At 43.2% G+C, this 25,568-nt stretch overlaps 1 protein-coding gene across 4 annotated transcripts in view; it reads right to left on the reverse strand.

The window, feature by feature from the left end:
* Nucleotides 1-25,568, reverse strand: part of OSBPL10 (oxysterol binding protein like 10) — a 309,890-nt gene that overhangs the window by 186,675 nt on the left and 97,647 nt on the right. For all 4 annotated transcript variants that reach the window (XM_044252621.1, XM_044252620.1, XM_044252619.1 and 1 more), the window contains exons 2-3: nucleotides 16,486-16,661; nucleotides 13,301-13,380 (exon numbers count right to left, since the gene is read on the reverse strand). In XM_044252621.1, the coding sequence (XP_044108556.1) occupies nucleotides 13,301-13,380; nucleotides 16,486-16,661 (256 nt within the window). The remainder of the gene's footprint in view (nucleotides 1-13,300; nucleotides 13,381-16,485; nucleotides 16,662-25,568) is intronic.

Consider the following 25,568-nt stretch of genomic DNA (forward strand, 5'->3'; position numbering starts at 1 on the left):
TTTGAGTGGTTCATTGGTTCCACAATTATATACTTTCCCCACCCACCCTTTTTATTTTTAGGTTTCATCAATTTTAACGTTTAGTTGTTGAAATGGTTTCAAAGTTTTCTCTTCTGATTATCTTTATAACTCATTTATCAAAAATACCCCATTTCACAAGTTGTGCATTTCCAGTTTTGGTCACTCTGGTACTAGCCATTCCCCAGGGTGATCACTTTTTGAGGCCCAACTTGGCAGGGTTCTCCCCAAGCCCCCCAACCCAGCACCTCTTACAGAAACTCATCATCTGGCACTATAGTACACATGCAACAGATGTGATCTCATTTAATCCTACTCACAACCCACAATTCTATCTTCCTACCAACGATTATTGGCTCCATTCATATATGGGGCACAGAGAGAGCCTTGACCCCAGTGGCACTACAGGGCTAGTTTTGAACCCAATATGGTCCACCCCACAGCCTCACAGAAAGTGAGATCAGAGCCCCTTACCACACAGTATCAACAAAGCCAAACTGGCTAAGTCTGGATTCTACCAAAGCTTTCTGATGCATAAGAAGTATGATCATTTGAGGATCTAGCAAACCTTTGCAGGGGAGAGTTATTATAATTTGGTTTTAGGGGAGGGTCTTAGCTACTCCCCCATGTCCATCTTCAGGTGCAATCTAGCTCAAAAAGGGTTACCGGTCAGAGATATAGCAGAGCTGGATGAATTCCTGTTACAGAAAGAATTGATATTTGTGACATGCTTAATGTCATTTAACTCTAAAGACCACGCTGTGTGGTTGATGCCATTATTTTAACCAGTTTATAGACATGGAAACTGAGGCTAAGAGATATTAGCTTACCTGAGACTATAAGACTAGTTAATTGCTTGTAAATATCCTGGATAGCCAAAAACGAGTCCTTTGAATCCAATTCCTTACTCCATCCACAATACCAGAAGCTCCACTTATTCTAAAAAGACTGTAGTTATGTCAAAAAAGAGGAGAAAAGTGAAGACAAGCCATAGAATGGGAGAAAATATATGAAAATCCTGTATCTGATAAGGGTCTAGTGTCCAGAACATACAAAGAATGTTGGGGCATCTGGATGGCTCAGTCGGTTAATTCATTTCAGTTTAGGTCATGATCTTAGGGTCATGGGATCAAGCCCAATGTTGGGCTCCATGCTCAGAAGAGAGTCTGCTTGAGATTCTCTTTCCCTTTCTCTCTCTGCCCTTCCCCCAACCCATGCACTCTCTCTCACTCTCAAACAAATTAAAAAAAAAAAAAAAGCTGTTAACACCTCAGCAATTAAAAAGTAAAAATAAAAAATTACAAGGGATTTAAGTGAACATTTCTCCAAAGATGATATATAAATGACCAAGAAGTACATGAAGAGATGTTCAACATCATTAGTCATTCAGGGAAACACAAATCAAAATCACAGTGAGGGATGCCTGAGTGGCTCAGTGGATTAAGCCACTGCCTTTGGCTCAGGTAAGGTCCTAGGGTCCTGGGATCGAGTCCTGCATTGGGCTCCTTGCTTAGCAGGGAGCCTGCTTCTCTCTGTGCCTCTGCCTGCCACTCTTCCTGCTTGTGCATGCTCTCTGACAAATAAAAAAATAAAATCTTAAAAAAAAAATCACAGTGAGATATGACTTCATACCCACCAGCATGGCCATCACAGAAAAGACAGACAATATTATAGTATTGACAAGAATGCAGTAAAATCAGAATCCTCATACACTGCCAGTAGAAATGGAAAATGGTAGAGCTGCTTTGGAAAACAGTTTGGCTCATCTCAAAAGTAAAATGGAGTTACCCTATGGCCTAGCAGTTGTTTTTAGGTATATACCTAAAAGAACGGAGAACAGATATTCTCACAAAAACTTGTACACAAGTATTATAGTAACATTTTTCATAACAGTCAAAAAGTGAAAGCAAGCCAGATATCAATTAATAAATGAATGGACTGAAAAATCCATATAATGGAATTCATATAATGTCCTTATAATGTAATATTATTCAGCCATAAAAAAGGAATGGCATATTGATTGGAGCTACAACATGAAGGAAAATTGAAAACACTTTGTGGAGTGAAATAAGCCAGACACAGAAGGCCATAGTATAGGATTCCATTTACATGGAATGTCCAGAATAAGCAAATTCTTGGAGACAGTGGCTAGTGGTTTACCAGGGGCTAGAGAGAAAGGGTGATGGGTGGGCAATGAGGAACGACTGCTAACGGAAACAGAAGGCTTTCTTTTGGGGGTGATAAAATATTCTGGAATGAATTAGCAGTGATGGTTACACAACTTTATAAATACACTAAAAACCACTGAATCATACACTTTAAAAAAGGTAATTTATTGGTCTGTGAATTGGATCTCAAATTTTTTGGAAAAAAAAAAGGCAATCATCTGCTAGCTGTGTGAACTTGGGCAGGTATACTACTTACCTTCCCTATGCCGTGGTATTCTTGCCTATAAAATGTAGTAATAGTAGTAGCTACCTCATAGGACTGTTGTAAGAAATACATAATATAATCCAAGAAGGGGCGCCTGGGAGGCTCAATCAGTTGAGCATCTGACTCTTGATTTTGGCTCAGGTCATGATCTCAGGGTCATGGGACTGAGCCGTCCATCAGACTCCGCACTCAACAGGGAGTCTGCTTGAGATTCTTTCTCCCTCTCCATAACCCCTCACTAATAAATAAATCAATCTTTTAAAAAAGCGATAATCCAAGAAAAGTTATTCCCACAGTACTTTCCGCATAGAAATGTGTTGATAGATGCCATTTATTATTTTCCTTTCTCAAAAACGTGTTCCTTATGATTATTTTCTTCTCTCTTAAAGAATTCTTCTCTCTTAAAGAAAGAACTTAGCTTGAATGTTATGCTAGATTGATTTTCAACTGCCAGACACTAATAGCTTTCTTACATTAAAAAAATCCTCAAACATCTGATCTAAAATACAGTATTTTAGGAAACTATGACAATTTGGATATCATTTTTTAAGGAACCCAAATCCAACCCTACACCACCACCACTACTAACACTGTCCCTAATGGAGTTAGGGAGGAGGAAGTAGGGTTGACATTTAAAATGTACAAAGGGGGAGTGCCTGGGTGGCTCAGTTGGATAAGCATCTGCCTTTGGCTCAGTTCATAATCTCCAGGTCCTGGGATCCAGCCCCATGTCAGGCTCCCAGCTCAGCGGGAAGTCTGCTTCTCCCTCTCCCTCTCTCAAGTGAATAATTTTTTAAAAAAAATAATGAGAAATAAAAGTAAATAAAATGTATTAAGTGTTTGACCACCACCATCACATCAGGTAAGATACAGCTAAGACTTCCCTGCAGTCTGGGATCTTAGGGACACACCGTCAATCCTGAGGATGCATGCACACACTCACTCACATACACACACACCCTTGGGAGAAGGGATGTGCTTACAAGTGAGTCCTGGTATAAACAGGAACAGAGAAGAGAGAAGATCCGCTCTGACCAGGAAGGTCAGGAAGGCATCCCAGAAGCATATCAGCCGTGAAGACCACATGGGTATTTGTCACATAAAGAATGAAGAAGAGGACCCATCCCAGCAGAGGAAACCACATGAACAAAGGTAAGGAAGTGTGATGATACACACTGTGCTGGGGACCAGCTTTTCTACAACACTGAGCTTATGAGGTAGAGGGAAAGATACAGCACCTGACATGTGGTGGGCATCCAACGGCAAGGTAAAGTTCAGGACCTTGTCTCAGGAAGTAGGCTGCTATTGAAGGTTGCTGGAGCCAGGGGATGGCATCGTCAGCAACCCTCCCTCCCTCCTTTGCTCCTCACAAAAGCTCATACTAGAGGTTCTTAAACAACTGCAGTGGGGGGAGCACGTAGAGAATCTGCCATCAAGAGAACCCAAGATCCTGCCTTCACACCAGGAAGATGGATGCTCCTGATGCAAAGACAACATAATTGAAGAAGTGAGTGATCAAGATGTTTGATGTCAAGGGCATGGAGGAGACCAGAACTCCTGAGAGGAAGCAGGGAAGGACAGAGGTTTGGGGGATTGAGGGAGACGCCACTCATTCTTTTTAGATAAAAAATAAAAATAAATAGTCCATAGCACAAGAAGAGATTAAGCTAGACACTGGTAAGTTCCCTCCTCAGAAACCATCAGAACTTTCTGTGATGATGGAAATGTTCTCTATCTGTGCTGTCCAACAGGGCAGCCATCAGCCAGATGTGACCACTGAGCTAAGTGCAACTAGGGAACTCAACTTTGAAAATTTAATTTTGGTTACAGTGGACCCTTGAACAAAATGGGTTTGAATTGAGCTGGGGTCCACTTACACGTAGCTCTTTCTCAATACAGTACAGTGCTATATTTTCTCATCCTTACAATTTTAACATTTTCTTTTCTCTAGCTTACTTTACGGTGAGAATACAGTCTATAACACAAATAACATGAAAATGTGTTAGTCAATAGTTTACCTTGTAGATAACGCTTGTCAACAGGCTATCAGTAAAGTTTTGGGAGAGTCAAAAGTTGTAAGTGTATTTTTTGACTATGGGGAAGGAGGCCTGGATAGCACCCCAACCCCTGCATTGTTCAAGGGTCAACTGTAATTTAAATTAAAAAACCCTCATGTGGCCAGAGGCCTCCATATTAAGACAGCAGTTTTAGAACCTACCTTTTGTCCTTATTTCTTACCTCTATTGTTTGTTAGACAAGTGGAACAAAGGGAGTTTGGAATCTCTTCCTACTTTCTAATCATTCTATTACTTCCAAGTTACTGTAAATTGTTCTCAGAGGCTCCAAACCAATGTCATTTGTCAGACTACACCCCAAGATTCTCAGCATTTTATTAGTGAGTTACCAGCAGTGCCTTCTCTGAGTGACTAAAATTGGCTCTTGTTTTGAGGACAAACAACCCATATGACCTCATTATTTGAATATTTGGGTAGCATCTTTGCTGAAATAGTGACAGGAGGTGGGGCCAGGATGCTGGACTCGAAGGCATCTGATGTCTCTTGTGGCCACATGGGGTCAGATTCTACAGCTGTCCCTGGGTTTGTCTCAGCAAACAGGTGCTTCCTGTTATGATACATCCCTAACCAAGACATGAAAGCACCTCGCCCAAGCCCTCTGGCTCACACCCCAGCATGGCAGAGAGTCAGGGAAGTTATAAGCTTCTGCCTTCAGAAACCATTACACGGTAGCTCCAAATCATCCCCTCTTTACACTGGCCCGTGGATTTAACATTCAGTTAGAAGTCCCCTCCCACACCTCCCCTCAACAGGCAAGCCTTCTGATTCCCCAGAAGTAGTCCACACATAACCCACACCCCCCTAGAGTAGGTCTCTGAACATCCCCAAGGCAGGGTTCTCTGTAACTGGCAACCTGCTAGAGGGGCAGAGTCACCAGCAGGGCCTCTTGACCAAAAGCACACCGCCCTTGGGACAGAAGGTGCCCATGGACCATGCTCTTACCAGCCCAGCACCAGCCTCTTTGCCAGGCCAGCCCATCACTCTCTCGTCTCCTTTCTCATTGTCTGGAGTCCCATCAAACCCAACTGAACCTTAGATCACTGGGGAGTCATGGCAAAAGCAGAGGAAGGGAGTCAGGAACTATATCACAGGTGACCAGCTGTCCACTGTCTGGGGAAGCTGTAACTTGTGCAAAAACATGGGCAGGCCCTTACTCGGCATTACCTTCAGAAGAGGATGTCCACCTCCCAGACACCAGAGGAGACTAATCTCTAATACCACAAGTTAGTATGCCAACTACCGTTTTAGGGGATACCAAAAAACAAAAAAACAAAAAACAAACCAAAAAAAAAAAAAAAACCACCTGTGATCTGGGCCACTTCCAGCATGAATATTTATATATATACACTCCTTGAAACTCAGCAGCTTTTGCTGCTCATCCAAGACCTCCTAAGACTAATTATGAATTTAAAATCCCATATTGGTCGATCATATTCCTCTATGACCAAATATGCATAAAAGACTTTACCCTGAAATGTACATTTTAATTTACAATTACCTCCCAAGGACCAAGAGTCCTAACCACACACCAATCTGATCTGACCACAGTGTCTTCAAATGCTCTCCACAGACAAATTCCCTGGACCTACTGACTTCCTCAGTGCACGTGGACACATGATGAAGGGGAGGATTCAGAAGGAGTGGGATCTCTGGACCCCAAAGGAGTAAATAAAAGGATGAAGTCAGGCCTGAGGCCCTGACCCAGAGAAAGGATTTCAAATACAATGACTAGTGTTAAGTATTTCAAAAGTATCCAATTTCAACATTTTCTTACCTAATGTCCCCATAGATTTTAAAAAAATCTACATTTTCCATGTTGTTGGATGGGTAAATACACCAATGGAGATGGACCTTCAGTTCCTCAACTTCCCCTCTGGAACTGAACAAGAGCAGAACAAGGAACATGGGCGTGAGAAGTGACCAAGACAGAAGGGCACCTTGCTCACCAGAAGTAAAACACAACGTAGACCCCAGAAATGCTCTAAGAAACAGCAAAACACTCACACAGTCCTTTTAAACATAAAACAACCCCAACAGAGAGAATAGGCCTGTGGCCAAAGCCTGACCCCACAAGTCCACCCTTACGGGGAAGGGAAACTACCCACAAAAACAAATTCGTGTGATTTCTGTGCATGTGAAGAGATGGAAGAAGGAACCTTCAAATGCAGTCATGTGACTTCCATTTGTCCACACAGAAGTGTAGAGAAGGATGTCCACCCAAATGGTGTCATCAGAGATTAGGTCTGGACTGGGATTGGGAGCCATTTTTTTCCTTTCTTTAGATTTTCCTATCTTCTGAACACTTTCTATTGAGTATAGATAATACTCATAATTTTTTCTTAAATGATGCTACTTACATTATGGCGGGGGGAACCTCACAATTGTCAGCAGTGAATTCATAACAAGAGTATGTTTGTGGTAGGGATGGTGCGCAGTCTGAGAGAGGCCAGCTGAGCCAGAAAGAGGAAGCTGTAAGCTCCATTAAGCTTTTAAACGACCGCGCTGTCTCTCACCATAGTGTACTTGCTGGAAAAGTGATAAATTGCTACCATATGTCACACATTATCCTTTAGGGTTGAAAGTCAAGGGAGAAGGTACTAATGCTCAATTATCAGAGAAGACTCATGAGCTCACTTACAACACAAGTCACCCCTGCCCATCTCAAGTGAATCCACCCTTCCATGTCTGGATAAGAAAAAAAAATTTTAAGACTTCATTTACTTGTTTGAGAGGGAGAACACAAGCAGAAGAGGAGCAGAGGCAGAGTGGGAGAAGCAGGCTGGGACGTGGGGCTCGATGCCAGGACCCTGGGATGATGACCTGAACCAAAGGCAGACGCTTAACCGATTGAGTCACCCAGGAGCCCCAAGATGAGGGAAAATTTTTTAAAAAATAAAAAATAAAAATATTGAAAACAACAGTTTCCATCAAGCTTAATCTTCAAAAACTTCTCTCACTTGGTCACAATAAAAGCCAATGAAACTAAAATTTTCAAAATCTGAATGTCCCTAAGTGCTTTCTAATCAGCTTGGCTCCTGTTCCCACTAGCCTACTTTTCCCTACAGGTCAAAGTCCCTTGAAAACAGCATTATTTGTGTCTCAGCTGCGTACGTCCATATATGGACTTCCACAGATTTTGAATGACCCTGAGTTCTCGGATATGGCTATTTGCAAATCACAGGGTCTATCTGAAAACATGTAACCACAAACGGATGAAAAGCATGCTTGTTCTCCTTGAGGGTTTTCTCCGAGAACTAAGGGCAGCTGAGATGCTGGCCTTCCAGGCAGCAGGCTTACTAAATAAACATCAGCACAAGTTACTGAGCCCCTAACTCCGTGGAGGGCTTCCTGTGGGCAACTAGCTTTCACCTGCTTTCCCTTTCTTGTGCCGTAAGACCACCTCAGGAGACAGACGTTACCATTTCAAAGATGAGGGCAGAGGGCCAGAAAGAGGAAAAGTGACCTGAGCAGGTTTGCTCCATATATCATCAGCAGAGTGGGGATTTTAATGTAGGACCTCTCACTGTGCACTCCACAGTATTTCTTCTAAACCAGAATTCCTGAGCTGAGACATACACGTACTCCATGAGAAGACACTTTTCATTCAAGGCTCGTGGGGACTTGCCAAAAGTACTTACCATTATGAGATGACATTACAAAAAGATCAATGCAAAAGGCCAATGTTACTTTGGAGCCAACTCCCTGAAGAATTCAGGGATCAGAGTCTACTGAAAGGACTGGAGAAGGGTTCGTTGAGTACACAAAAATTACAGGTGTCCTATTCCGAGCTGTCCCCCCACCCCCCACAGTATGAAATATAGAGTCCATGGCAGTAGAATACCATCTGGAACCTTCTCATGGCTCAAGCCAGGAAACCAGAGGAGGGATGATGGAGAACTCTGGCTCTCATCCCCATCCACTCACTTAATGGCTACGTGACATTGAGCCTACCACTGACGTTCCGTTGGTCTCAGCTTTCTGTCAACATGGGGACAATACTACCTACCTCACAGGACATCTGTGAAGCATAGCATGATTTCGAGTGATGGTCACTCACAAAGAAGGTATTAAACGTCATTATTTCTGTCAACAGACAGTTCCTTTCCCATGCTCAGTGTTTATCATAGTCCCCAGAACACCACTGTGCCCCCATCCTAGGGGTTTTGAAACACCACCTACTGAATGAAAACTAGACACTCACTCTTACATTTGATCCTTCAAAGTCACACACTAGTAAATTCTCAAGAGGACAGTTCCCAACAGCTGTCTCTTGACCCTTTTCCAATCAGGGCTTTACGCTGCCTGAATTTTTATACTGAATTAAAAATAAGAGGTTTTGTTTTGTTTTTGTGTATTCTCAGAGAAAGTCAGTGTTCTAATCTTCCTAACAGACTCGCCTCACACCCTTGCAGGGGCACCTTGAATAACAACTAGAGGCTGCAGGATGAACCTAGGTGATGTCAAGAAAAGGGGATTATCAGTCTTTGGCAGTTTCTGTCCATCTAGAAGCACCAACTGTCCAAAAAGGGGCTCCATCACCCATGGAAGGTAAGACAGCAGCCCTGGCTGACATGTGTGACAGGTAAGAGCAGGAAATCAGAGACCTAATCTCAAGCCTTGGCTCCACCGCCCTCCCAGCTGGAGCTTCCCTACCATTTGGAAACCTATGGAAACCATAGGGCTTGACTAGAGAGCCAGAACCTTAGGTTTTAAAAACCAGTATTTTTTTTTTTTAATCTGGGAATGGATCTAGAAATCCTTTTAGCCTGAGAATTTTTGAATTAATTTAGAGGTTAGAAATCCCTTCTGATTTTTTTTTTAAGATTTTTTTTTTTTTATTTGACAGAGAGAAATCACAAGTAGACAGAGAGGCAGGCAGAGAGAGAGAGAGGGAAGCAGGCTCCCTGTGAGCAGAGAGCCCGATGCGGGACTCGATCCCAGGACCCTGAGATCATGACCTGAGCCGAAGGCAGCGGCTTAACCCACTGAGCCACCCAGGCGCCCATCCCTTTTGATTTTTGAAAAAAGATATTAAGAACAAGAAGTACCACACAGTCACTAAAGTAGCTGAAATTTTAAAAGAATCAACTACTGATACACCAGCACAGGTGAAATTCAGAAGCATTACGCTAAGTGAAAGAAGTCTGATGTGAAATGTTATATAATTCAGTTCATAGAACATTCTAGAAAAAAGCAAAACTACACATAAAAAAGTGGATGGGTGGTTGCCTGGAGTTGAGGGGGAGGGGATCCGCCACAACAGGATAGAGAGGGAACTTTTGGGGGTGACAGAATGATATTTGTGGTGAAGGTTACATGACTGCATGCAGCCATGAAAAACATCACACTTAAAAGGAATGAATTTTACTTTATGTAAATTATACCTCAATAAACCATAAGTCCATAAATACTCTGTATCTTCTACAATAAAAAGAGTATTTTAACCCTTAAAAAGCAAAGCACTATAATTTCGGAATAAAGAGCCATCCTTTATATTGACTAAAGCTGACTTCAGGCACATTTAAGGAAGGTTTTTCTCATTTCACTTCGAGACTGGGGAAAACCTCAGGTACTGATTGGGACAGGTCTGGGTTTCAGAACTGGTGGATGGGTCCTCCATGAAGCCCTCTGCAGCTTGGATGAATATGGCTCTCCTGCAGTTCTCACCAAGGGGAGTCAGAATGATAGCACCATTCCACCTGCCTCATACTTGTTACAGGGAACACTTGATTTAAAAAAAAAAAAAAAAGGTTTCTAAAAGACAAACTTCCAAGCAATCACAGGGAGGCTATTCTCTATAATCTGCTGGAGAGGGATCTGACCTGCTGAGAGGGAAGGAGGAAGAACAGAGTAGAGATAAGTTTCCGGATGTATTCCTAATAACCTTGATGCAAAGTAAATACCCATCCTACAGTTAAATGGACATTGAGTTTATAGTAATGTTAAGCCCAACTTCATTTTCAAGACTAGCTTTTGCCTAAGCAGACCTGGACTTCATAATGCCTCTGCTGAACAACCAGGTCTGTTCACAATGTAAAAATTATGATTCCCTAGGGGATCACAAGAGCTCTGCTATAAATGAGCGATGGTCAGCAATTTCACTTCCAGTCTCAAATAGGAAATCCTACAGGCCCTGCCATCTAAATTATTATTTATTTGGGTTTTGCATTAACAGGTTAATCTGTATTCTCGAAACTACCCAGAGAACACATCAGTAAATCAAATTCCCCTTCAGAGAATCTTTAAATTCCCTTCCTATCTCTTACTACCATGAAGAGGTCTTTACCTTTCCTAGTCTCTAGGGATTCATTAAAACATCAGTGCACTTCAAGCTGGTTTCCTGACCTCGATTCTTACACCCAAAATAAATTCAAGATGAACCAATGATCGAAACACGATAATTAAACTACAAATTCACTGGAGGAAAACACCAAAGAATGTTTTCATCATTTTAGAACAAAGAAGCCTTTACTAAGCATAATATACTACCAAATGCCAAAAATGAAAATATTCGTAAATTTGACCACAAAAATTAAATATCCTACATAGCAAAAAATGTACCCCAAGTCAAAATACAGGTGGCCTAGCGGGAGAAAAGATTTATAATACAAATGACAGACAAAGGACAAATAATGCTCAGTTCACATCTAGTTAAGTGCAAATCAAGGAGGAAAAAAAGAATAGAAAAAGGGATGAAGGATAAAAATGGACAGATCACATCAAAGAAATATATGTGCCGATCAATATTTGAAAATGTACTCAGCCCCCATCATTTTAGAAGTGATGGGATTAATTTATTAATTAATTAAATTAAATTTTTAACTATAAGACTTAAAAACAGAATGTTAGAAGAGCCACCATTAGAGGGGGAAATGCATCTTTACACACAAAACTGGTAGCAGTACAACATAGGACAACCTTTTTAGAAGACAATTTAGCAATGTCTAGGAAAACAGCGCAGACAGTCTATGACCCAGCAATTCCACTGAATGTAGTTTCCTGTGTACATCTAAAGGCACAAAAAGATATATATACGAAGATGTTTGCTATAGCATTATGTCTAACAACCTAAATGTCCATCAGTAGAGGATTTCAACAAAGCAGACATCCATTCCTTAGAACACCATCCATCCATCCTAAGAAAGAGTACAATAGATCCCAGATACCTAATAAGATCTCCAAAAAGATTTTAAAGATCTTTTTTATTTTATTTTAAAAGATCTTATTTTAAAGATCTTATTTTATCTTTAAAAAGGGCAGGAAGGACTATATGCATGATACAGTCCCATCCTTACAAAAACCACAAATACAGAAAAGACATAGATCCTAACACATGCCTAAATCTACTTGAATGATGTGCAAGAACTATTAACTGTAATTATTTCTAATGAGCATATGAGGCAATAGAGGGGGATCTGTCCTTTTTATTTTATGCCCTTCTGTTGAGTTTTTTAAGATTTTATTTATTTATTGGAGAGAGAGAGTGAAAGCACAAGCCGGCAGAGAGGACGAGGGAAAGAGAAGCAGGCTCTCCGGTGAGGAGGGAGCCCAACGTGGGGTTTGGTCCTGGAACCCTGAGATCATGACCTGAGCTGAAGGCGCACGCTCAACCGACTGAGCCGCCCAGGTGCCCCTGTTCTGTTCTACGAAAAAAGAAAAAGATACACATGAAAAATAAAAAAAAATCTAACTGCCCTAAGAGTTTATAAAATACTGATGAAATGTCCAGAACTTCTACCATAATTCCTAGAAAATAAAGCAAGCCAGAGAGAAAAAAGCTTTAGAAATAGGGCCCTACCTATGGTAACCCAGATTTTGCATGGGGATGTCAAAAGGGTAAGAGCGAAACAGTAGTAAGCAAGTCAAGGAAAAGGAGATCTCTTAAAAGAAAGAAAATTAACAGTGAACAAAATCATTATGAAGAAATCAGTTCAGGTTGTACTTGGAGGCAGAAGAGGGAGGTGTATGTAAGCAAGACATTTCCCATGGCCTTGGGCAAGACAGCAGACTGGCTACAGGATTAAAATCATCGTAAGTTTCATACGTGGGTCTTTCTTTTGGATGCACAGAATGTGGAAAAACACTGTCATCAGGTACCGTGCCTAAATTGGAATTAGTGATATAAAAGGGGTAGTCCTTTGAGTGTTGAGGTCAACAAATATTTATTGCCCTGATTAAATTTATTTTGCAATTATTTTCTATATTCTAATGTTAGGAAATTCTCCAAATCATCCATGAAAATGCCTACCTCCTGTCTCCCGCATATCTGATCGAAGACCTCCTACCAAATCCCGAATTCACACTTGGATGCCACATTACCCGAGAATGTTCCTATACTTGGAACGCTTAAGCTCCTTGCAGGATACTTCGTCAGTGTGGGGTCTAGGTTTTATTTAAGGACACTGACAACAACGAGGCTCCATGAACAGAAAATCGGACTCTCCTGCCGCCACAGCAAAATCATGCACTCAGGCTTCCCAACAGACATTAACCGCTGCTGAACCCGACAAGGCGCAAAGCAACAGAAGGGTCTTCCCGGAAGCAGTTCCAGTGAGGTGCCCGCAGGCCTCTTCCTTCTACCTACAAGCTAATCTTACTACTCTGCTCTTGGTTTTAGATTTAAATGCAGCAGGACAATATGAATTCCAGTATAGTGGGTAACTTCAAAAATAGCATGAAAAACAGCTTCCCCAAAGAAACAGGTTAATTGGGCTAAAGGGCAGCTAATCCAAATTATTATTCCAATGCTTCCTTGCTCCCCTGTGATTACTTACCTTAGAACTCGTTTCCATGTGGTATTTGGCACAAGCTCGAAGCTGAGTCACCCAAAACTGTTTCTCCTTTGCATCGGCAGCTAAAATAGAGAAGAAACGGCTTGTAGAGATTGTTCCGAAATGTATCCAACCTACTTCTACACCCACCTAAGCAGGTGGGGGAGCCCAGGGAGTGAGGTGGAGAGAACAAAGGGAAGAACGAAGGCAGATCACAATATTCTCAAGCAGCCTGTGCCTACACCAAAACAAACACACAGCAAACAAACAGACAAAAAAAAAGAAATTTCACTTAACATCAACAGAAAATTCCCTCTTAAACCACATCACGAACGTACTCCAAAACGTCTAAGAACAATTTGGTCATTTTTTTAACCTCCTCTGAAAAAAGTCATTTCTCTTTTTTTTTTTTTTTTAAGATTTATTTATTTGACAGAGACAGAATGAGAGCACAAGCTGGAGACAAAGGGAGAGGGAGAAGCAGGCACCCTACTGAGCAGGGAGCCCTGATGCAGGGCTCAGTCCCAGAACCCTGAGATCACGACCTGAGCCAAAGAAAGATGCTGCTTAACCAACTGAGCCACTCGGGTGCCTGATCATTTCTACTTATTTAAAGAGGCAGCAGAGGGGCACCGGAGTGGAGCAGGACACGGACATCGAGCCCCATGTGGGGCTCTGTGCCCAGCAGGGAGGCTGCTAGAGTCTCTCTCCCTTTCCATCTCCATCTACCCCCTTCCCTGCACGCTCTCCCATCAATAAAAATAAAAAGCAGGGAAGGGAAAACGTGATTATTTTTAAGTGCCTCTATATGTGTGACAAATAAGAGGCTCAGAGGATAGTTTTTCAGAGCCTTTGGGCATTTCCAGCATTGTACTGTGGACTTACCAGGATCTACAAAATAAGCATTCAACTGAATTATTTTCATATGTGTCCTCAATGACTCATGTTATGATTGGACAGAACAACATTCCAAACGCTGCTTTAGAGGTCCTCAAATTTCCCCCAAAGAGACATTAAAATACAGGCCAAGTGTATGGTCATTATCTTCCATCCACACTCCCACATCTCAAATAGATCACATCATTTTCTTAAACTCTCATGGACACATAACAGGTTCTAATAAAATCTAAGTCATCAATTTCACTGCATAACTAACTGCATAAATAGTTTAATATAACATTAACTGCATGAATGTTGACTAGGCAGGAAACAAAGATTCCCTTGGAAGTTATAATTGTTTACAAAAACGGACCTCAGAGTCGTTTGTCAGTACAACTCAACTTCAGCTTGAACTTGCGGGTGAACAAATCTGGAGGGGTAGACCAGCGTTAAGCCCAGGTGAACTGGACTTCCAAAGGATTCTGCAGAAACTAGAGCCTTTTTCCTTTAGGAAAGGTGAAGAACTGCCACTTCATGGCACCAAAAACACTCTCAGAAGCCGTGCAACTACTGACACCAAGACTCATTCAACTCTACATGTAGGTGAGACGTGCTCCAGTAAACCCAGATCCTCTGAGGGTGAGCCAAGGACCAGCCATATATCCGCCAAAATTTATCCCACCTTTTCTGCAGTTGCTAACTTTAAGCTAAATTTAGCCCTTGCGATAATGTCACAGATAAAACTTTTTTATTTGCTATTAAAGCTACCCTTAAAAAAAAAAAAACCACCAACCAACAAACCCCTGGGGCATAATAATCCTGAGAATAGTATCAACTCGTAAAAGGCAAAATGAGATGGCTCAATTGTCCTATTCGTTGGATTTTTTTAAATTTGTGTGGGTTTGTGTCATTTTATAAACCACTGGCAGGGCGGGGGGTGGGGGGGAGGTTGGGGGAAGTGCTATTAAGTTTTTCACCTGCTTTCGTTTCTGCTCTAACAATTTATTAAGCAATAAACAACAAAACGAAAGCAAGGACCATATAAATCTAGCCAGCTGGAACACACACTGCGTGAATCTCCAAAGAGAACATGAATCTGCCCACGTTTCCAGAAACTGAAAAACTTTTTTCAACTGTAGGCATTTTTATTTCATAGGTTCCTAGATTGTTTTATAGATTCTGAAATATGACTTGTGTATAGATAATAAAGAAACATTAGCTTATTCCGTCTCTTATTCCGTAAAGCGTGGAGGTGGAACCATGAAAACTGGACTCAGAGGCAAGGAGGCTGGGTCCTGGGTCTGGCTTTGCAGAGGCCAACCTATTGTCATCAGTTCCTTGGGGTTAAGGAGAGAAAGAGCCTGTTCTTTATACTGAGCCCCTACCTGGACAAAGAAAAATATAAGGTAGGATTCTCAACCAACTCCCAACACTTAATACATACAAGTTCTTCCCTTCCTCAGACCTTAATAACACTGACTCCGTGTGTGTGCGCGTGTGTGTGTCTACACATGCATGTGCAAGCACACACCAACATGGGCATTTGGATTTTTTTTGTTATTTCATTAGAAGAAAACTTTTCCTGGCAATGCAACTATAATGGAATGATGGAAGAATGATCTAGCCACCCAATTAAACTGCTACAGTCAGGCCTGGCATTGCTAAAAACCTGTATGATGGACGTGCCTAAAGGGTGGCAGGTCCTACAGTTACAGCTCAATGAGGGGCTTCCATATAGGCTTCAGTTTTCAAGAAGCAGAAAGAAGCGGGAAAAGCAAGACAAAAAAATTAACTCCACCCCAAGGAGATGGCTTCCTCACCAGACTCCAATACCATACCAGAATAAATACAATGTAAGTGACAGGGCCCTTTGCTAAGAGATGATTCTAGAGGAATTTGGGGTGGGGAGGGGTGCCTTGACCCTTGAAAGGCTTGTTTTGTCCTCACAGCATAGCCCCACAGGGGACTCACACTGTGAAGTACAAGAAAATACACACTGAGCTAAAAGGAAAAATCTGAAATCTAAGAGCTGAGCTGGCTTTAGTGTCACTCCCCTTTCATCTGTCCTTAATTCTGCAGTTATTCAAGAAAGGCAATTCCTAATGTCAGCTCCATCTCCCCACCCTAGGCATTAAGAAAGGCAGTGTCTGTTACCACAGAGTTCTTGAACACAGCAAACTGTTAAAGGGGATTAAAACACACATACACACACACACACACACACACACACACACACAAGAGAGCCATCCCCATGATAACTAGGGGTGCAGCCCCTGAGACCCATGTGAAGAGTTGGCAGGAGAACATACCTCTCAGTTTATACATCTCTCCGTTAGCGGAGTACACCACCAGCATGTGGGGGGCTTCGTCGCTCAGGGACACTATGGCTCCAGACAGAGACAGGGCTCCCCGAGGCTTCTGGTGTTTGCTTTGCTCGTTCACAAAATACTGCAGGATGCCAGCCTCAAAATCCAGCACAAAGTACCTGCGCAGAGAAACCACAGTGCATCACTTTTCCTTCTCCAGCCCAATCCTCATGGCAAAGGAGGAAAGCAATCCTTAATTCAACGCCAAGGCTCTCAACTCAAGAAGGTGGAAACCAAAACTCCCTCCCAGGCACCCCAGAGAAGTCAGCCCATGAGCACGGAGAGAGTCCTGGGTTCTTAGGTCAGAATAGTGCTTATAATGGGCCACTGGGGCAAGGCAAGGGCTGAGTCCATGCCGGAGTGGGTGGAATGCCCATTATCTTGCCTGGTGCCCAGGATACCACCGTACACCCCCAAATGACCCCTCCCCCCCCAACACAAAAAGGCAAGCAGATGCACTGGGACACAGCCTCAGTTAACACACTCTGTAGGACTTTGCAGGAACAGCTGGCATTTCTAAGCCTCTAAGAGAGGCTGTTTTACACTCAGGGAACAGCAAGCTGAGCCCTGAGCTTCCTGCCAGTGGCCTGGGTAACCCTAAGGAGACAGAGCTCCAGGGGTCACCTGTCAGAGAACTAGGAGCATATGCCAGCAGGTCCTCCAAGAACTCGCTCTGCTTCAGGAGGCCATGATGCCATTGCAAGGTAAAAAGCAGAGGGACAAAAAAAAAAAAAAAGGCAGAGGGACAGCAAGTTGCCTAAATCACTCAAACAGATCTTTGTAGCTACACATCTGGCCTGTTTATACGCTCAACCTATCACCTAGGAAGTCACCACAACAACCTCCCCTTCTCTACCAGGAAAAAAAGGTCTTCGTCTGAGACGCAAGTACTTCCTGCAGTCTAGAGGCGCACAACAGCCCCTGCTGGTTTTTCCACCTTTTTGCTTTCTGTTCCACTCACACCAGTCTTTCCTCTCCGCCCTCAGAGTCCCCAAGTCATCTCCCATACCAAAGGACCTTGGATCATGCTGTTCCTCCCTGTCTAGAACAGTTACTCCAAGGGTGGCCCACAGATTGTTTCCAGTCTACAACAGCTTTGCAGTTTGGCTTTGCTTCAACATCCCACCACCCGATGGGTGAATCAGTCTCATTGAACAGCCTGGATGTAGCCCCACACACATGGCACACACAAGCTACACACTAGTCACAAATCAACTACAATGTAACGGAGGGGAGGAGGAGGGGTCCTTCCCCAGTTTGAAAAACACCTTCCCAGAACACTATTCTTTCTACCTAGATGGCAATTTCTTTGCCTTCTTGCCATGTTAACTTCTCAGCCTTCAGGACCAACTCAAGGACCACCAACTTGAGAAACCTCCGGATACTCAACTCTTCCTCCCACAAGCTCTCATAGCACCTTGAATTCGTCCTTCCCAGCCTGCCCCCAGTGGGTGTCTATACCTGGAGCCTCTAATTCCACACTGACTAGACTCTACACCCTTTGGAAGCAGAAGTAAGTTCCCCTCCAGTGCCCAGTACAGTGCCAGACACTTCACTGATATCCAGTGACCTTTTGTTCAATGAATCAGTGAAGGGGGGGGAACCCTACCCACCAAATTCCAGTTCCAAGCCAGACACCAAAGCACCTGGTCACTACGGTGAACTCACAGAGGCACTCCAAAAATAGTTTGTTTTTGAGAGATAAGCGGCAATACTCAACACGGGTCAAATGCTATACATGTACAAACTTAGGTTGTTTTCACAGGTTAATGTTAGATCGCACTATGTTCCTTGGAACAACATGGTAGATTTTGCAAAGTAGGGTTTCCAATGGTGCTGGGATAAGAAGCAAATATCATCGTGGAAGAGGAAAAGAGGGCAGTGATGCCCTATACGATTCCAAGGTCCAAAAGCCATGTAGGGCCCGCAGGTGCATACATCCCATCTGTAAGTAACTGGCGTTCTTTAAACAAATAGTTTTTTTCCATTCCTGTTTATTATTATTTTTTCAAATACCAAGGTGCTGAAACATAAATATGTATGAAGTGGTTGTGAGCTAACCAGGTAATAAATGAAACTTAGGGATTTCTTCACATGGAAGAGCCGTCAATCAAGAAAGCTTACAACCCTCTGATCTAATTCACCCTCACAGTAGCCCAACAGTTAGATATTATCATTCCCAATTTATGGATATCCTGAGACCCAAAGAAACTCACAGTGCAAAGGCAAGGCTTGGTTCGCTCCAGCAATCATAAACCCCCCTTTGATTGTCATGCCAGCGCTCCCTTGTCCCTTTCTCCAAGCCACCACTCTTGAGTAACCTCTCCCAGACTTGCTTAGGTACTTTATTCTCCCCACCTTCCTGTTCCAACAGAGCCAACCCAGCAAGCTGGAAGCTCCCTCCCACAGCGCAGAGTGCTGCACGCCCCAGGTCCCAGTCTTCCAGAATTCCAATTCCTCTAAGAAATCTTCCTCTCATAATTATTTCTAACCTTCCAAGTAGCCTGGCCGAGACGGTTGGCCTCGCTTACCCATCTCCTTCCCTCTCGCACCTTAGACTGGGATACAGACCGACCTCTGGTTTTCAGGAGGAGCGTGGATAAATCAGACACGGAAATGCGTCACAGACAGGACTATTCCAAATTAAAGTCCCTCCAGCAGCACCCACATCACCTGGGAGCTTGTTTGAAATGTAAATTCTTGGGCCCCACTCAAGACCTACTGCATCTGAAACTCTGGGGGAGGAACCCAGGAAGCAGTGTTTTCAGCTTCCAGGTGATTCTGAGGCAGCTCAAGGTGGAGAGGCACTTACCTCCTCCACACTGCCTGCCTCTTCTAGGAGACACTGTCGGAATATATTCCCCAGACTGCCCTGCACTTAGGGTGTTGCCATTTGAGTTTTAGCCAATAGGATGTGAGCAAAAGCAATGCAGGCTTGACCCATAAAACACACATTCTCTCTCTCCCGCCCACGGACATACACACTCACTCTCACACACTCATCTTCTCTCTCATACACACACACACACACACACACACACAGAGGTTGGAAATGGAGACAACATGCAGGTGAGCCCTGCAACAATTATGGCAAAGAGATAAGGGACCTGGGTCCCCGAATCTCCACCTGGGAGTCACCTGCTAAGAAGCACCCACATCAGGCTGGTATAGGAATAAGAAAGTTCTGCTGAATTAGGCCATTACAATCAAGATGTGTTACAGCAGTTAGTCTTACAAATTCACATACAAACAAACAAACAAAAAGTATTTCTATTTTCACATCCTACTTTAAATAAACATTTTTTTAAGATTTTACTTTTGAGGAATCTCCACACCCAATGTGGGGCTCAAACCCACAACCCTGAGATCAAGAGTCACACACTGAACTGACTGAGCCAGCCGGGTGCCCCCATCCTACTTAAAATTTGCTCCGACTTGGGGACACCTGGCTGGCTCAGTCACTTAAGCATCCGCCTTTGACTCAGGTCCTGATCCCAGGGTCCTAGGATGGAGCCCCGCATCAGGCTCCCCGCTCAGTGGGAAGCCTGCTTCTCCCTCTGCCTGCCATTCCTCCTGCTTGTGTGCACTCTGACAGATAAATCTTTTTAAAAAATAAACTTCTTTAAAAAAAAAAAAAGAAGAAGAAGAAGAATTTGCCCCAACTCTGTGTGGCAAAAACAAAATTTCCCCCACCCAGAAAAACCTCCTTCAACAAGAGAGCAGGGTAATGTCTGAGCTGTCAATGTTCAAATTATTTAAGTGCTGACCCTGCCCTCTCCTTAGGGGTAAAGGTTTTCAACTTGACCTATATCGAACGTCATGACATAGCCAGGCAGACACACTCCCGGCAAGGCAGAGCATTAACAGTAACACTCCTTACAAGTGTAGGGAAGGACACTGGGCTCTGACCACAGCACTCTGTGTCCTCCCCACCCTCCTGGGCCAGAGCTGCAGCATCCCCTGTCCAAAATCATACTGGCTTTCCTGGGGGAAGTAGAAGAGGAAAAGAGATTTGAACAGGCTTCAAGGAAGAGGCATGAGCCATTGGCTGGAAGGGAAAAAGTGTTTGACATCTTTCTCCTTATTGCTTCTACCAAACTCCTCATTGATTAGGAAGGTGTCAGCTTTCCTCACTCCCAGAGGCAGCTTCCCAAATGCATCCTGTTTAAACAACTCACTGTATATTTGCAAAGACATTATTCAGAAGCTGATGCAAAGAAATGAATTCGATGTTGTTCTTTTGCCCAATAGGGATGACAATAAGCAAATGATGTCCCATTATGCAGGATATGCGGACGCATTAATGATTTTTCATAATATGTATTTCAAACCTACATCTTAATTTTAATCTGTCACAGATGGGGGGGGAACCACTTCTACTGCGTTCTAAAATAGTTTAAATGCAAATGTGCAGGTTTGAATCATGAGCACTAAGGAAGGTCATTAATAATTTACTCCCCTTCTAAAGACAACGAGAAATTATTGTGTTTGGAGAGAGGCAATGGAGTACAAGCAGATTAAAAACTATAGCCAGCTCAACAAAGTGCCCCTTCAGGCCGGCCTCTGAAAGGTAAGTTAGCTTGTGCCACGGAAGGTGAGAGCTGTCCATACGGCATTAAGGAGGGCAATCCCGGTTGGTCACATCCCCTGGGAGGAATGAAATTAAATTTGGTTTCCCACTGGGTCATGGCTCTGTCAGTTACTGCTGTTCGGAGCCTGGAGCAGTATCTGAAAGTCACAGCTTTCCTGCTAAATAGGAAAAGTTAGCCATATTTCTAAATGAGACTTTCTAAGCCCAAGTGAAATTGCTAGATAAAATCCTGAAACATTCTTACAGGTTTTTCCTCCTAGAGAAATGATTAAGACAAGCTTAATTCCTACTCCTTTTTTTTTTTTTAATTAATATCTTCAGGCTTTAGCGTGCAACCTGATGTGAAGGTAAACTTCACTGTACACAGAGCGAGCCTGTATTTTTCGCTGCATTAACAAAGCAAAGAACATGGCGGGGGGGAACCAGGGGAGAACATCAACCTGCTTGGAGAGGCGTCTTCACTGCTGGCAGGCCAGCTTCCTGGGGACACCACTGGCCAATTCCAAAGCCAGGAACCACGGCACGCAGCAGGTGCCTTCCCTGGAAGGGCGGAGGACCAGCCCCTGTACTGCTTATGCTTCAGGCAAGCCTCACTGCTTTAGAAACACCACACACATGCATGTACACACTCTACCCTTTGTATACACACTCACAGATGTGGACACTCACATGTTCCCACAAACACACCTGCACACACTTACACATATACTCACGTTGATACCTCTGCACTCATGTCAACATGAGAGCCCACATCGGGCTCTCTGCTCAGCAGGGAGCCTGCTTCCCACACCCCCTCTCTCTGCCTGTCTCTCTGCTTACTTATGATCTCTGTCTGTCAAATAAATTTTAAAAATCTAAAAAAAAAAAAAAAAAAAGGGACAGGGAGGGACTTGAGGGCCGGGCCCCTCCCAGTGGGTAGGTGGCAGTTTAATACGCAAAGAGAATTTACACAGGAGGCCTGCCTTGGGCAGCAGCAAAAGGAATCCACGTGCCCACCCTCCAAACCTTAAAGGTCAAGGATACCGTGCAGGTGTTCTCACTATCACATCACCATCTCAAGTCTGCATCCTTGGAGCAGCTTCTGGGAGCAGGAACCCACATTCCTAGCACAGGGGAGGAGCTGAGAGGCCTCTGAATGCCCAGGTCCAGCTTATGGGGTCAACTGGTGGTCACGTCCTCTTGATGACCATTCCAAGAGTCTCCACTACTTACTATTTGACTTACGATCACACATCCATGCCCCAAAAGGCAGGGATTCCAACATCCTCCAGAAGGTGCTAAGTTGTGAGAGGGCCTTAAGGCTCATCACCAACCAGGGGACAAGTAGACGCTATCACAGAATCACAGAAGGACTCCGTCATTCCCAAACATTTGGGCATGCAATACAGGTCCAATTTCAATCGATCAGAAAAATTTAGGATATGGACGGTCTATAGCACAACCATTATGTTAGTTTTCAGAAATCTTAAAGATAGAGAAGCTGAACCATTAGTAAAAACAACTGCTAATCTTCACAGAGCACTTTCTACATGCCATGGATTATTACTCATATTAATTCATTTATAACTCCCAGCAGTTCTGGGAAATAGATGCGATCATAACCTCTTTCTATGGGGGAAAAAATTCAAGTGAAGAAAGAGTAACTTGTTCAGGATCTTACAGACAGGAAATGATGGGGCTAGATTTTAACTCAGGCAATCTAGCGATATAGTTCATAGCTCTAAACCATTAAGATACTCCTGTGGATTAAAATAGTTTTCACTGCAAAGAAGCAAAAACAGAGGATCAAAAATACATAAAGCAAACTGATAGAAATGCAAGAAGAAAAGAAAATACAGTCAGATTAGGAGGTCTTAGAATCCTATTACCTATTAATTCTGTAGGATTGAACAGATATGCAGAAAATAGACATCCAAGACAACAGTCAGTTTTATTTTAGATTTTTCAAATAATTATATACACTGGCAAAAAATAGGGCTTTTTTTCTTCCCAAGATTTATTTGAGAGCTAGAGAGATTGAGAAAGAGAGAAAGAGAGAGAAAACTGAACAGGGAGACTGATTTGGGGCTCAATCACAGGACCCCAGGATCATGACCTAAGCCAAAGGCAGACACTTAACTGACTGAGCCACCCAGGCACCCGATAGAACTTTTTAAATGTGCATGGATAAATCTTCCAAAACACTGCCCAAAAAACCATCAAGTAGTAGAAATGTTATAGGTCATACTCTTTACAGTTCACAGGAAAATGGTATGTTAAAGACTTCAGTTTTTAAAAAATAAGTAGTATTAGTTTTAGTAATATAACATTTAAATGTAATTGGCAGATTATGATTTGATATTCATTTAGGAGAAAATAGGTTAATAGGAAAATTAGGAAAAACTAGGAGAATAGGTTAGAGTGGGGAGGGCATGACAGAGGCAAAACCATAAGTATTAGCACATATTTCTAAATTTTAAAAATCTCTAGGAGCACCTGGGTGGTTCAGATGGTTAAGCTTCTGCCTTCGGCTCATCTCATGATCTCAGGATCCTGGGATTAAGCCCCACATCGGGCTCTGCTCAGTGGAGTCTGCTTGTCCTTGTCCCTCTGCCTCTCCCCACTGTTTATGCTCTCAAATGAATAAATCTTAAAAAAAAATCTCTAAAGTGAAAAAAAAAAAAAAAAATCCATAAATAAAATTGACAACTAATAACGTATGGTTTAAAAAAATACTGCAGTATCTTGCCTTCTAAAAAGAATGTGTCTTACAGTTTGGGTTGGCCACTTCCTGCTTCCCAAGTCAGTTAAGCAGCTTGTTAAAAATGTGGATTTCTGACTCCAACCCACACCTAGAGAATCAGCATCTTTGCAGATGAGGTCAGGAAATCAAGAATGCGAAATTTCAAAGTTTCCCTAAAACACCCTGCAGGAGAGGAGCCAGCGAAGTCACAGATGGAAGAAAATCTCACGGGTGTTATTCAGGAGCCTGGTTTTCGGCTTCCCCCACCATCACTCACACAGCAAACGCCTGAGCACCTACAGGCCCAGACAACCAAGCAGTATTTATTATTTAAGTGTGCGACAACCTCATTTTGTCTGCGTCTGAACAAGCCCAATCCCAGCTCCAAAATCACAACCACCCAGGCAGTGGGTTTTCTTGGCTCTGTCCCTTTGGAAGTATTTTTGAGAAAGATTTAAGGAAAAGTTCCAAAACTACCTGGCAGAAAGCTCCCGCGTAATCGGATCATCAAGCGACATTAGGCAGGTGCTCAGCTGCTTGTAAGGGGCCCGGGCTGAAAGACCCACCTGAAGATTAAGGAGCGAGCCACCCAGCGGCCTGGAGAACCACCTAATAAAGCACCAGCATAAGTCAACGTTAACTTTGAACACGAGATTTGATGCACTGCGCTTGGATTTGATCTAGGATGAGATTCAATCTGCTTTTAGAGACGGGGTGATTTAATTCCAAAAGCAAGAACGGAGACCTGTCTGACAAGGATTAATACAGGCTTTCAGAACAGTGCCTCTCACCTTCTGAACTATTAACTCTTGAGTTTCCATTGCCTTCAGGGAAGACTGTAACATGTAGTAAGAAGACTGTAAAATATCAGGAGGTATCGTAAGGCACAGAGCTCGCATTTGCACTCTTGTCGTTGAGGACACCGGTAATTTACCCGAGGATACTTACAAAGGGCCGAGTCTTGATTCAGGTCCCTGCTTTGGACTGGAAGGCTGAACTCACACATCAAGCCACGGTGAAAAATATTCTGGTACTCGCTAAAGCCCTGGGGTAAAGAAGGGTAGGCGTTCCCAGCCTGGCTCCCACGGAGATGAAGAGAGCAGAGACCCACCCGGGGAAGCAATTCAGATTCCCAGGAATCTCAGTTTTGTCCCCAGATACCCAATTCAGTCAAGCCCTAAACTCCACTGTCCTTGGATCAAAGGATCTTGCATCCTTCCTAGGGTGACGCAGCACAAAAGAAAGAGGTCTTACTTGGTGGTAAGTGGCCTGACTATGGCCTAGACCGGCAGTTTTCAAGCTTAGCTGCATCAGAATCACCTGGAACCTTATTAAGAAGCAGCTCACTGGGCCCTCCCCAGACTTTTTTTTTTTTTTTTTAAAGATTTTTATTTATTTATTTGAGAGAGAGAGACAGTGAGAGAGCGCATGAGCGAGGAGAAGGTCAGAGAGCGAAGCAGACTCCCCATGGAGCTGGGAGCCCGATGTGGGACTCGATCCCGGGACTCCAGGATCACGCCCTGAGCCGAAGGCAGTCGTCCAACCAACTGCGCCACCCAGGCGTCCCCTCCCCAGACTTTCTGATTGCGGAAGTCTGGGGTGGAGCATGAGAATGTGAATTTTTTTTTTTTAAAGATTTTATTTATTTATTTGAAAGAGTGACAGAGAAAGCTCAAGAGAGAGTGTCTGCACAAGCAGGAGGGAGGAGCAAAG

Source organism: Neovison vison, chromosome 6 (genome assembly GCF_020171115.1).
Source record: "Neovison vison isolate M4711 chromosome 6, ASM_NN_V1, whole genome shotgun sequence".
In the NCBI taxonomy this organism is placed as follows: Eukaryota; Metazoa; Chordata; class Mammalia; order Carnivora; family Mustelidae; genus Neogale; species Neogale vison.